Source organism: Sinocyclocheilus anshuiensis, unplaced genomic scaffold, assembly GCF_001515605.1.
Source record: "Sinocyclocheilus anshuiensis isolate Anshui unplaced genomic scaffold, SAMN03320099.WGS_v1.1 scaffold1053, whole genome shotgun sequence".
Taxonomy (NCBI): domain Eukaryota; kingdom Metazoa; phylum Chordata; class Actinopteri; order Cypriniformes; family Cyprinidae; genus Sinocyclocheilus; species Sinocyclocheilus anshuiensis.
In genome coordinates, this window is record NW_015555711.1 from 1,302,168 (window position 1) to 1,315,383 (window position 13,216).

The following is a 13,216-nucleotide window of genomic DNA, read 5'->3' on the forward strand; positions in this document are numbered from 1 at the left end:
TTCCAACCCACGTTGATTTACTTGCACAGATACTCTGTTCTGTTCTAAACGATTGTGTTCTGCCAGTAGACAGTGGATGTGTAGATAATGTATTTGGGTGCAAAATGTCTCTGAGATTTGTGTTAATTGTAAACTCTGCTCCATCCCCAGTGGACTTTGTGCATTGGCTCTGTGCGGTGTCCATGGACGAGCTGGCTTCTGCTCACCAGCCGCGCATGTTCAGTCTGCAGAAGATAGTGGAGATCTCCTACTACAACATGAACCGGTAACTTTATATGTTCATTAGGAAATTATTGATTCGTTGACAGGGTCTTTGATTAAAGATTATGTAGGCACATAATTAAATAAATAATTTAATAAACCATTTATGATAAAAACGTCAATATTCCATTAATAAATAAAGAATTGTCCATTTTAATTTCACGTTGACCTTCAGGTAATGTTTTAAATGACATTTACACTCAATTTGTACATGATATTGAAATTACCTGCTTCCAACCCACGTTGATTTACTTGCACAGATACTCTGTTCTGTTCTAAACGATTGTGTTCTGCCAGTAGACAGTGGATGTGTAGATAATGTATTTGGGTGCAAAATGTCTCTGAGATTTGTGTTAATTGTAAACTCTGCTCCATCCCCAGTGGACTTTGTGCATTGGCTCTGTGCGGTGTCCATGGACGAGCTGGCTTCTGCTCACCAGCCGCGCATGTTCAGTCTGCAGAAGATAGTGGAGATCTCCTACTACAACATGAACCGCATCCGTTTGCAGTGGTCACGCATTTGGCAGGTCATCGGAGATCACTTCAACAAGGTCTGTAGCCTTACCTAAAGGTGCAGTCAAATTTTGCTAATGTGACCGCACCTTCAAGCTGCCGGTGAAATGTTTTTTCCAGATTTAATAAAGTCTGATTGTGTGATTTCTGATTTGGCAGGTGGGTTGTAATCCTAATGAGGATGTGGCCATCTTTGCTGTGGACTCCCTGAGACAACTCTCTATGAAGTTTCTGGAGAAGGGAGAACTTGCCAATTTCCGCTTCCAGAAGGACTTTTTAAGGCCATTTGAACACATCGTGAAGAAGAATAGGTGAGGAGAGAGGAGTTAGAAATGTGAATGGTTGGAGAGCTAAAGAAATGATGCAATCTGATGCATCATGATGAAACATGTTAACTTTAAACACTTGAGGAGAAACGTGTAATATTCAGAGGTAAAATATTTTGTTATCCCAACTTATTATGCAACAAGAACTATAAGTAGGCCATTTGCAGGTTGTTTTCCTAAAAAACACTCACTGGAGCTGCATGATTTGGGGGAAAAAAATCTTATTGTGAATCTCCTGATAAAAGTTGAGATTGATTTTAAAATGCAATTTAAAAAAAATGACAGGTTTGCTGTGCTAGATTGACAGTTTGGCCAAAATGTTGTAATTATATATCAATATGGCATATATCAATTATTATTATTATTAAATAGAAATAGAAAAATTACAAAAATAAAAACTTAAATTATATTATTGTAATATTTCACTGTAAATGAAAACGTGAATATTTAAGAAAAATATAATTATTTTACAATATTACATTTACATTAAAACTAATATGAAATTACTATTATTCAAATATTCAAAACATATTTAATATTGTTTTTTTTTTATTCATACATTTAATTTCCAAATGTTAAACCATCAAACTTTTATTTTGATGGAAAACCGCTGACAGCCCTAACACAGTGCATATATTTATTTAAATAAATCACAGCCTTTGCCTTTCAAATAAAAGTTCCTTTTAAATAAATGTATGATTTCAGCTTTATTTTGGTTAATCATGCAATAGTCATTATTTTAGCATATTTTTTTTAATTTTGAAGCCATGCATTTCAGTTACTAATACAATAACTTCATCTATTTTAAAGGTCGCCCACTATCCGGGACATGGTGATACGATGTGTGGCCCAGATGGTGAACTCCCAGGCTGCTAATATTCGCTCTGGCTGGAAGAACATCTTCTCTGTGTTCCATCAAGCAGCATCAGATCATGATGAGAACATTGTGGACCTCGCGTTTCAAACCACAGGACACATTGTTAGTAAGTACCGTAAAATTCAAACTATTTTAAAACTTTCATCTTGAACATTTAAAAACAAAACATCATTCTCATGTCTATCCTTTCTGTTTCCTCACAGTGAATACATTTCAGCAGCATTTTGCCGCAGCCATCGACTCTTTCCAGGACGCAGTCAAGTGTTTGTCAGAGTTTGTGTGTAACGCTGCATTTCCTGACACCAGTATGGAAGCCATTCGTCTCATACGCCACTGCGCTAAATACGTGTCTGACAGGCCACAGGTGAGTGCTGTCACCTCAGCCTTTGTTACTCATGACGACTGCGCTTCAAAAATGACATTTTAGTCACTCTTCCCCTTTCCAGGCACTGAGGGAATACACTAGTGATGACATGAATGTGGCCCCTGGTGACCGCGTTTGGGTGCGAGGCTGGTTCCCCATCCTGTTTGAGCTTTCCTGCATCATCAACCGCTGCAAACTAGACGTCAGGACCAGGTGGGTCCGCATCTTCACTTCCATACAAAGAAACTATGTGGATGTTTGGAGCTTATTCTGAGAGGGCTTGTGTCATGCAGGGGTCTGACTGTCATGTTTGAGATCATGAAGAGTTACGGACACACCTTTGAAAAGCACTGGTGGCATGACCTCTTTCGGATCATCTTCCGAATATTCGACAACATGAAGCTCCCTGAGCAGCAAACTGAAGTGAGTATCAATCACAACTTTAATTCTACCAACTTTAGCAACGCTGCTAACCTATCTACATTTTCAATAATGTGATAGTAGCTCAACTGTATTCAAAATACTTCAGCTTGTCCAATAACAGGCCACTTTTTCCCACTAGTAGCAGGACAAAATGTTACCGATATTGTCACGTTATTTTGTGCATGCAACCTTCAAATTGAGGGATCTGAAGTAATAATCAAAGATGCTTCACTAACATGCCTACTAGAGTAGTAGCACTGGGAAGTTTGATTCATTTCAGGTAGGGTTGCAAAGGGGTGGAAAATTTCCTGAAACTTTGCAAAAATCCCTGGAATAAATAATATTTATTAAGTATATCTTAATAAATATTGATATTTTCAACTGATTCATATAATCTGATCTAATTTATAAGATACTTCCTCCTTATATAACCTGAATGTAGCTAGCTGATTTTTATTAGTTGTATCAACCTTATTTTTAATGTAGGAGTAGGGATGTAACGATTTACTCGATTTACGATTTTTTTGAACAAATTTAGATTTAAAACAAATGATAAAAGGTATCCTTTTATTATTTCAAAATGCTGCACATTTCTTTGTGAAATTGAAATATGCCAAATTGAAATCTAAATTGAAATTTTAAAACAAATCCCAAATCAAATAAATAAATAATACAACTGAAAGAAATCTCTCTGAAATCTTAAGCCAAGGCTTTGCCTGTGCTCTTTCTATTTAAAATTAGAGGCAACCACTGCGTTTTAATTACAATCCAAACAAAGATGCTACATGCATGAGCATTTTTTTCAGATTGCATAATTTTCTAAATTTGAAGTAAAAACAGAATGGTCTGACTGTAGCTTTGTAAAATTGTTACATAAAACATCTGAACAAAACAAAAACAGCAGACGAGCTGAATTAGAGTGCAGATTCACTCTCTGACAGCAGGTGGCGCTTATGGAGCAGCAGATATAGTGTTTCCTCGGTTACTGCTGTAAACAAAACAGCACTGTACTTATGAACACTACTTTAATATGCATTACACAGAGGCAAGATGAACAGAAAACGCCATATAACCTTTCCGAAGATGGTCAGTTCTCTTCAGAAACACAATCATATTAAACCTCACCCACAAATGTTTCGCGATTCATTTAACAACTGCTGTAAACAAAACAGCACTGTGCTTATGAACACTACTTTAATATGCATTACACAGAGGCAAGATGAAAAGAAAACGCCATATAACCTTTCCGAAGATGGTCAGTTCTCTTCAGAAACACAATCATATTAAACCTCACCCACAAATGTTTCGCGATTCATTTAACATCTCGACCAACTTCAATAATCACACATTTTTATCAATTTTCAACCGGCTCAGGGTACATCGTTACATCCCTACGTAAGAGTAGATGCAGTCATTTGTAGCTTCTAGCTTTATTCTTCTAGCTACAGTGGCTAAAAAATCGTAAGGCTTGCACATTGATAGAAAATGTCTTACTTCCACATTGTAAAATAAGATGGATGCATCACATACATGTTTTTTCTTTTCATAGAAAACAGAGTGGATGACAACGACATGTAACCATGCCCTCTACGCTATCTGCGATGTGTTCACGCAATTCTACGAGCCTCTCAGCGAGGTGCTTCTGGCGGATATTTTCGCACAGCTGCAGTGGTGTGTGAAACAAGGTGGGGATTTCGCTCATCTGTTGTGCTAATCATGAGGGAGAGTTTAGGAATTTTAAGACATTGCCCTGCTACTTGCTGTACTTCATTCCCGATGGACATTTCAAATGTGACGCCTACACATGTCACATTTGGAGAAACATATTGGCCCTGTGGGTGGTAGTGTTTTAAATCAGCAGGGTGTGGTAATACAGGGAAAGTGTTAGTGTGTTACACTCACAACTCCGCCTCTGTTCTCAGATAATGAGCAGCTGGCGCGGTCAGGCACAAACTGTCTGGAGAACCTGGTGATCCTGAATGGGGAGAAGTTCAGTCCGGAGGTGTGGGACGTCACCTGCGCCTGCATGCTGGATATCTTCCAGACCACCAGCCCTCATGTGTATGACACTCTTGCACACCACCATCTGTTTCAATGACACTTAACGGCCTTCCATCTGGATTTGTTTTGATGAGAGTTGTCGATCGATCTCTAAAAAACAAATAGACAAAAACAATCAAATAAATGACATGATATGCTAATTAATCTAAATGAATTCAAATCACACTTTAGAATTTTTGGTATTTTCTAGCTAAATCTAGAAAATACTTTTTTGGGTTGTCAGATGCGCCAATATATTCCAACTCTTGACAGGTGTTGACATGACCGCTGATATTGAAATCGAAGAGTGTTTGAAAAGGCTGTTCGGGCTCTGCTTATGAAATGCTCTCTCAGTTTGGTTCTGACTTTGCTCTTAACAGCTTGCTGACATGGCGACCAGCTGGACAGGAAGAGGAGGTGGGAGAAGGGAAACACATGGTGAGATCACAATAACATAAATATTGTGAATACACACACAAATAATAAGCCACAATCAAGCACGTATAAGCCTTTATTCTGTCATACACTGTGTCCTACACTCTGCTAACACTAAGACACACCCACCATGCTTTGCTTGCTATTTATATTGGACATTTGCATATTAGGCTCTGATTTTCATATGTGTGTGTGTGTTTGTCTGTGTTTTAGGACGCTGAGGTTGATTCTCAGTCGCAGAGCAGCTTTGAGAGGACTCTTTCAGAGAGAGGACACAGTCAGATGTCCACTGCCAGTGATGAAACATGGAAAGGAAAATCCCAAACCAGTATGTACAGCTGCAATGCAAATTGACAGTTAAGACTTTGTTACAAAAGATTTCTACTTCTAATAAATGAAGTTATTTTAAACTTCATTAAAGAATCCTCAATTCCACAAATATTAAGCAGCACAACTATTTTCAATTTTAATGTTTAAATGTTTTTTGAGCAGCAGATTAGAATGATTTCTGAAGGATCATATGACACTAAAGACTGGAGATTGACTGGAGATGCTGAAAATTCATCACAAGAATAACTTCCATTTTAAAATATATGCAAATATAAATCAGTTCTTTTAAAATGTAATGAAATGTTAAAATTTTATACAATTTACAATTTACGATTATGCTTAGTAAACCGAAAACGCATGTGGTCATGTAAACGCGGTAACCCGTTTTCTTTTATCGGAGTAAGGTCATAAACGGCATAAGCATAAACCTCTTACCCCGATTTCACGCGGCATGTAAACGCAATAACCTGCTTTCTGTCGGCTTATTGAAGTGCGCATGTGTGATACGTGACAGGAACGCATCGTTAGTGCAGATTTAAGCGCATCTAGACCGAGCAAACGTTTTGCAGTAAAGAAAGAAAGAAATACATCACAAAAGCAGACTCTTTCATGACTCAGAAAATGATATGTGTTCTCATCTCGTGCAGCAGAAGTAGAAGTGGTTCAGTCAAAACGCTGCATTTATAACTGCATGAGAGGATATGAGCTGTAAGTTTCGCGCTGACATGCAAGCTTTATTTAACATCACAACTGACAAACATATGGAATACTAGGAGTCAGTTATGCAAATGATTATATTTTGACGTCACTAAAGGGAAATAACCAGATTTATAAATTTAATAAAGTCATGTAAACGCAGCTTACTTGCTTTGTCAGGTTACTGATGTGCATGCAAACGGGGAAACCTGATTATTTTAATAAGCTGATATTTGTGAGTTATCAGCTTACTGGTGTGCATGTAAACGTGCTCATTGTAAAAAGTATTACTGATCCCAAACTTTTGAATGGTAGTGTATATCACTCTAAAATCAAAAGAAAAAAATCTAAAGTTAGATTTGACTAAAGAAAATGAAGTCTCCATTTCCCTGTTACCATAATGCAAAAAAATCTATTACAGAACAAAAAAATCCCTTTGAAGTTTCAATGGGATTTACCCTTGTACTGAAGTTGACATTTATCCATGTGAAAGTGCTCATTGAACAAGCGAAAATTATATGGATGTGATTTTGTCCATTGAGAACGTATTGGAAAGAAATTGCAGATTGAATGGAGGCTGATCTGAATGTGAAATAAAACAACACTGGACAACCTTGTTGCCCAATCCTCGTACCACTTTACAGATCAGCTTTCTGAGTTCTTCTGTGAATTTGAACATGTTACTCTCTTACTCTGATCTAGGGGTCTCAGACCACAGGCTGTTTGCAGGGCTGCTTATAAAGTGTGTCGTACAGCTGGAGTTGATTCAGACCATAGACAACATTGTATTCTACCCGGCTACCAGCAAGAGGGAGGATGCTGAGAACATGGCGGCTGCTCGGGTGTGTTCACATAACCTCTGTTTGAAAGTAAACTCCATAAAACCTTATGAATTACAACTAATAACTGTGAGAATGCAGCCTGTGTGAACAGCCCTTTATGATGTTGATACCATGGCTTAGTGCTAAATTTAAGTGTCTTTTGTTCTGTCTCTGTCTGTTTCCCAATAGCGAGATGCACTTGAGCAAGCAGAAGAGGGAGAGACCGAGGCCGATCAGGGCATGTACAGACACCTGTCATCACAACACCTCTTCAAACTGCTTGACTGCCTCCTTGAGTCCCACAGGTTTGCCAAGGACTTCAACTCCAACAATGAGCAGAGGACAGCGCTCTGGAGAGCAGGTCCGCACTCTTTTATTTCCTCGTCTGGGTTGTGGTAATGCTGTCATTTATAGGAGACTGTCTTTTCTTATTGTGCGTGTCTTTTATTAATCTTGCATGTAGGCTTTAAGGGGAAGTCAAAACCGAATCTTCTGAAGCAGGAGACCAGCAGCCTGGCCTGCAGTCTGAGGATCCTCTTTCGCATGTACTCCGACACGCAGCTGCGAGACTCCTGGCCAGACATCCAGACACGCCTGCTGCAGTGAGTGCAGTCGTCTGCCTCATTCATTAATCACGCTCGCTCACCAAGCTCAACACAACGACAGCTGCTTTTATACAATACAATCTGTGCTACGTGTTCAGATGCACCTATTGTTGGAAGAAATTGCACTTGAGTTGATTCATTATTATTTTGTATTATTATTGACATTATGAACATGATTTGAAAGCACTAAAAATATAGGTGCTGCACTCATTGCTGGATGTGTAATAATCAGATCAATTGTATGACTCAAAAAAAAAAAAAAAAAGCAGTAGGAACTGTTTTATGTAAAACATTGAGGGATGAGTCTCATAATCAAGGTCTGATTTACATATGCTGTACGGGAAGGTATTGGGACAGTAACAATATATGTGTGTGTTTGTTTGATTTAGGGTGTGTAGTGAAGCCCTGGCTTACTTCATCAGTCTTACCTCAGAGAGCCACCGGGAAGCCTGGACAAGTCTCCTGCTGCTGCTCCTCACCCGGACACTCAGACTGCCTGATGACAAAGTAATAACATACATAAACAAACACACCCGCTCACTGAACCAGAACATTACATGCAGGGCCCAAAATGAACTTTTTGTCTCAACAGCCAATACATATTTCTTACCAGCCATGAAAAAGTTTTTTTGTTTTGGTTTTTTGTTTGATTAAAATATATTTCTTTTTTCTTTTTAAATGTGGAATATTCAATATATTTGGCACCATGTGGAGTTTATGAATGATGTTACATTTTTCTAAACGTAAGAGTCACAACAACACAGGTTGTGTCTTTTTTACAATTCAACTTGAGCTCCTTGATCAGATGGTTAAAGACAGTGGTCAACCTTTCATGTTGATTCAGACATTAAGTAGACATCCGGCTGGGTTCAGCCACTAGATCTTGGTTTTATATTGTAAAATATTGACATGTTCCACGTTAAGAGCAAGAAAAACGGAAGGCAAAAATAGTGTCCTTATTAACCAGACAGGTGAGTCTGATAATTAGCCAATGGGTGTTATTTCCTGTAGGAGAGACTTGTTTTGGATATCTCTCTTAACCTTCAGGGGTCTGAGTTAAGGCTTTTATTACAGGAAGCACCCTGCTGAAACACCAGCTTGCAGGTGTGTGATGACCTTTATATGTAAAAGAGACCTGTGCTATTACGCAGACAATCTACTGGCAGCCCTGGGGATTTTCCTTGTCCATAACTAAAATACACTTTTCCATTCATCACTCCTCTGATAATATCAGGTTTTCCCAGCGGCATTCCACTCCAGATTGACACTCTGCCAAAAGGTCTTTAAGGGAAACCCCTAACTGAAAAGACAAAGGGATAGTTCACACAAAAATGAAAATTACCCCATGATTTACTCACCCTTAATCCATCCTAGATGTACTTTATGACTTTCGTCTTTTAGACGAACACAGTCAGAGTTATATTAAAAATGTGCTGGCTCTTCCAAGCTTAATAATGGCAGTGAATGGTGGTCAAAATTTTAAAGCCCAAAAAAGTGCATTCATCCATCATAAAAAGTGCTTCACACAGCTCCTGGGGGTTAATAATGGCCTCCTGATGCAAATCGATGTGTTTTATATCCATATTTAAAACTTCATAAACCGTAATCTCTAGCTTCCTCTGTCATACTCGTGTTCACGAGAGAGTGGTGTTCCAGCGGATGACGTAGGTAGGATGTAGCGGAAGTGCAGAGGAGAGAGCAAAACAAACGTTCTTTAACGTTCTGCCTTGAAATAAAGATGCCGTGGCACCAAACCCCCTCATGGAAGAAGAAAGCCGTCATGTTTCCAGCTATGATGATGAGCACTTTTTAGGATCAACTACAAGCTGGATTTTCAAAAGTATGTGAAATATCTAAAGTGCACGGCATAGAATGTTTCAAATATGTCCAAGAGTTTTACACACTGGTCTGTTACTGTGGGGTAACGCCCATAAACTAGGGTTGCGACCCTAATCGACGTGTGACAACACCGGTATTACCGGTATCACCGCGGGGGCGGGGTGTGCCCTCTTTTCCTCGCTTTCCTTTGCTTTTAAATAGCTTGTAAAAGCGGCGTGCACATTTTACTTTCACTTTCAAATAGCGGCAATTCGGAGTAAAACAATTGTTCGTTTTTAGTTCGTTTGAATTTTCCCTCTTTTCCTCGCTTTCCTTCGCTTTTAAATAGCTTAAATAGCTTATACCGGGTGATGGGCGCCATCATGTTAGTTCGCGCTGCATCCGAGCTGTGGGATTTACAACACGCAAATTCATCCTCTCCTCCCGAAACACGTTAAAGTAGGTCTCCGGTAAACTGGGAGAAGAGCAGAGTAAACTTTATAGTTACCTACACAATCTGTATATGATATCAATAAAAACATGTCGTCAGATTATATTTGTAAGGATCATTATTGCCGTTTCCATAAACATCAGCGTGCATTTTACAAACTGTAAATGTATGGTTTTGCTAGTACTTATGTGTATTTAAATGTCTGAAACCTAAAATAAGTATTATATGGTTGAAAACACTGAATATTTGTGATAATATGACAAGCGCTCAGCGCGTCCAATCTGACTCCGCGCCAGGCAAAGCGTGAAAGCGGATTTAAATTCAGCAGTTGATGACGTGACGCACTGAAAGTTCTAATCACACTGGTGAGATCGTACGCTTCAAAGGGTTAAATAAGAAACGAATGTTTAAAAAAACTACCAAAATCTCCTTAGATTATCGGCAAAATCAACAGGTTTTTCAAAATCCAAAATATTGCCAAACAGGCGCTTTTTCATCTAGTTTCGAAACTAAATCATCCGTGATCGTCTTGTCTGTCTCACCCACTCTTTTTGTCAGTCAGCTCGACTCACTCTCCTCACTGGAGAAATTAAATCTGATCTGTGATGCGACTGTCGTTCGGCACGCTGCATTGAGCAGCCGCGTTCAGTTTTTAATTGTAGTGTCTGTTCTTTTACTGAACTAAATGATTTTTATTACTATAAAAAATCAAAACGACGGTGGGGGTCGGTGACGCGGTGGGCAAGTGACGTAACTGGTGTTGCGGCTTAACACCGGTATCACCGTCAGCACCGTCTATCGCGGCAAGCCTACCATAAACATGACGTGGCACAAAAGAAAACGTTACTGGTTGCTTTAGCTGTCAGTCATATGGCCTCTTGGGCGGGTCTTGGCCATTCAAAGTGGCCAAGGTTCCCAGACCTTCTGCCGTCAGTCTGAAGGTCTGGCTACGCGAGGTTTAATTATGGATATTTTTCTTACACAAACGCATAAATTCACTTCAGAAGGCCTTGATTAACCCCCCGGAGTGTGTGGAGTATTTTTTGATGGATGGACGCACTTTTTTGTGCTTCAAAATCTCAACCACCATTCACTGACATTATAAATCTTGGAAGAGCCACAACATTTTTTAATGCAACTCTGATTATATTTGTCTGAAAGAAGGAAGTCATATAAGGGTGGCTTGAGGGTGAGTAAATCATGGGGTAATTTTCATTTTTGGGAGAACTATCCCTTTAAGACTTAAATTAAATGTAATTAAATTTCAAATAAAACAATATCAAATAAAATGATGTCAGCCCGTGAATGCCTAACATTGTCATCTCTCTTTCAGTTCAAGCCTCATGCCTCCTGCTACTACCACCATCTGTGTGAGATGATGCAGTTCGACCTCATTCCGGAGCTTCGCGCTGCTTTGCGGCGATTTTTCCTTCGCATCGGTTCCGTCTTCCTCATCGCCGCTCCTGAATTGGGCAGAGCGCAGCCTTCACCATCATCATAACGCGGATCAGAACTGGGAATACAGCTCAGAGATGAACTGGGAAGAAAGCGAGGCTGTAAAGTGGATGGATGGTCTGCGTGTATAAGCCTCTGCTGTGATTTGAAGGACTGTACGGGAACGCAGAATGACTGTGTGTGACTGTCCCATACTTTCCCCTGCCGTTCCTGACTCACGCCGTCAGTCTCTCCCCTATGAGAGAACAGCACTGTGACCCAGCAGGGTGACGCTTCTGCTGTGTCATTCGTCTGTGTTGTTAGAGTCATGAGTCATTTGTTTATTTTTATTTTGACTTTCTTTTGGATGGCTGAGAAAATAATTTATTACCAGTACTGCTGTATATCTGGTTTTTGATTGTCTGTTGATTTCATTGTTTTGCCTTTTGTCCTATCTGTAAAATTGTGTCTGTTTTAAAGGCTGAAGAAAGAGACATACAGAAATGAAATCATCCCGTTACTAAGAGCTTGTAAAAGACACCTGATGTGCAATGAGTTTGCGCCAGTGAATAATGGTATATTTAAGGATTTAAGGTCCAACAATGGCCCATTTTCATTGTCCCTTATTGATTCATCATACAATTAAAAAATCATCTCTGATTTAAATTCATTCAAGCAGGTTTTTGCATTTAAATGCTTTTAGTTTGTGGTAAAAGACTTTAATTTGGTTTCGATGTGTTCACACTAAACTCCAAATTGTCCTAAGAATGTAACGGTTGCCTTCAAAGCATTGTGTTTATTTTACATGTGTCAAAACTTACACTTGCTAATCCAGGCCAGGCCGACACTACCATTCCTTACATGACACACATCATGCTCATTTGGTTTCCATCATATTCAAATTTATTGCATTTATTGAAGGTTTTTTTTTTTCATTCTTTATATATATATATATATAGAGAGAGAGAGAGATTGATCATTGAAATCTTAAGACATCTAATGAATATTTAATTTTAGTGCACTAAAGTTTGCTTTTTTTAATATTTCATTTTTGCAAGTGCTGTTCGCTCTTGATTTGGAGTTAGACTGAATCAGCAAGTTTATGTGATGGATGCCAGTCACATTATCATAAAACAATTGAAGTGGGGGAAATACAGGAATACAAATGTACCTTATAATCCAGGTATGTCTTCATTAAACCCCTGCAGCATATGACTTACTAGTGTATTACCAGTGCAGATTCAACTCCCAATTCATTTTCATTATGTATTTCATTCTTGAAGTGCATTTAAATATTTTCTGAAAAGCATTCCTTTCCTTGCAACTATGGATGTCTACTTTGCCTCCCATTGAGACTGGGAAATATAAATATATATAGTATATGAAGAAATACGATGTGTAAAGTTTTCATGTAAAATATACAGAATAATGTTCGACTCTATACATACTGTGATGTTATCTTACAAGCATTTGGTGAAGTAATCATTAAAGTTTGAAGTCTGAACCATTGAATTTTCTCCAACTGTACATGTTGTTTCTTCCAGGTTTTCAATGAGGGGAACTGAGTTTCCTTATATTTTTATGACATTTCCCTTACCGAATTTCTAACTTTGTCTAACGATCTAAAATGCATAAATAATGTAGTAATGTTTGTTCTTTTATAATAGGGGTCTATTGTTTGACAGAGTCTTGGATGGAGGCTCCTTGAATCTTTAAAGATAGAAAACAAATGCTTTATATCACGACAACACCAGCATATGAAATGAATGATTTCATTCTAATTAAAAAAGCGAAGATTTGTACTCGTTTACATGCGCCACAG

At 38.6% G+C, this 13,216-nt stretch overlaps 1 protein-coding gene across 2 annotated transcripts in view; it reads left to right on the plus strand.

Annotated features, from left to right (window-relative positions):
• Positions 1-12,903, plus strand: part of LOC107671990 (brefeldin A-inhibited guanine nucleotide-exchange protein 2-like) — a 37,491-nt gene extending 24,588 nt beyond the window's left edge. The window contains exons 25-40 of one of the 2 annotated variants that reach the window (XM_016465012.1): positions 151-257; positions 750-812; positions 934-1,085; positions 1,911-2,083; positions 2,181-2,341; positions 2,424-2,554; positions 2,635-2,764; positions 4,314-4,449; positions 4,687-4,825; positions 5,185-5,242; positions 5,453-5,567; positions 6,968-7,107; positions 7,276-7,447; positions 7,550-7,688; positions 8,081-8,198; positions 11,294-12,903. In XM_016465012.1, coding sequence (XP_016320498.1) covers positions 151-257; positions 750-812; positions 934-1,085; positions 1,911-2,083; positions 2,181-2,341; positions 2,424-2,554; positions 2,635-2,764; positions 4,314-4,449; positions 4,687-4,825; positions 5,185-5,242; positions 5,453-5,567; positions 6,968-7,107; positions 7,276-7,447; positions 7,550-7,688; positions 8,081-8,198; positions 11,294-11,461 — 2,102 coding nt within the window. In that variant the 3' untranslated portion in view covers positions 11,462-12,903. Of the gene's footprint in view, positions 1-150; positions 258-642; positions 813-933; positions 1,086-1,910; positions 2,084-2,180; positions 2,342-2,423; positions 2,555-2,634; positions 2,765-4,313; positions 4,450-4,686; positions 4,826-5,184; positions 5,243-5,452; positions 5,568-6,967; positions 7,108-7,275; positions 7,448-7,549; positions 7,689-8,080; positions 8,199-11,293 lie in introns of both variants that reach the window. The other variant, XM_016465013.1, reaches the window with a different exon arrangement.
• Positions 12,904-13,216: the final 313 nt, after the last annotated feature.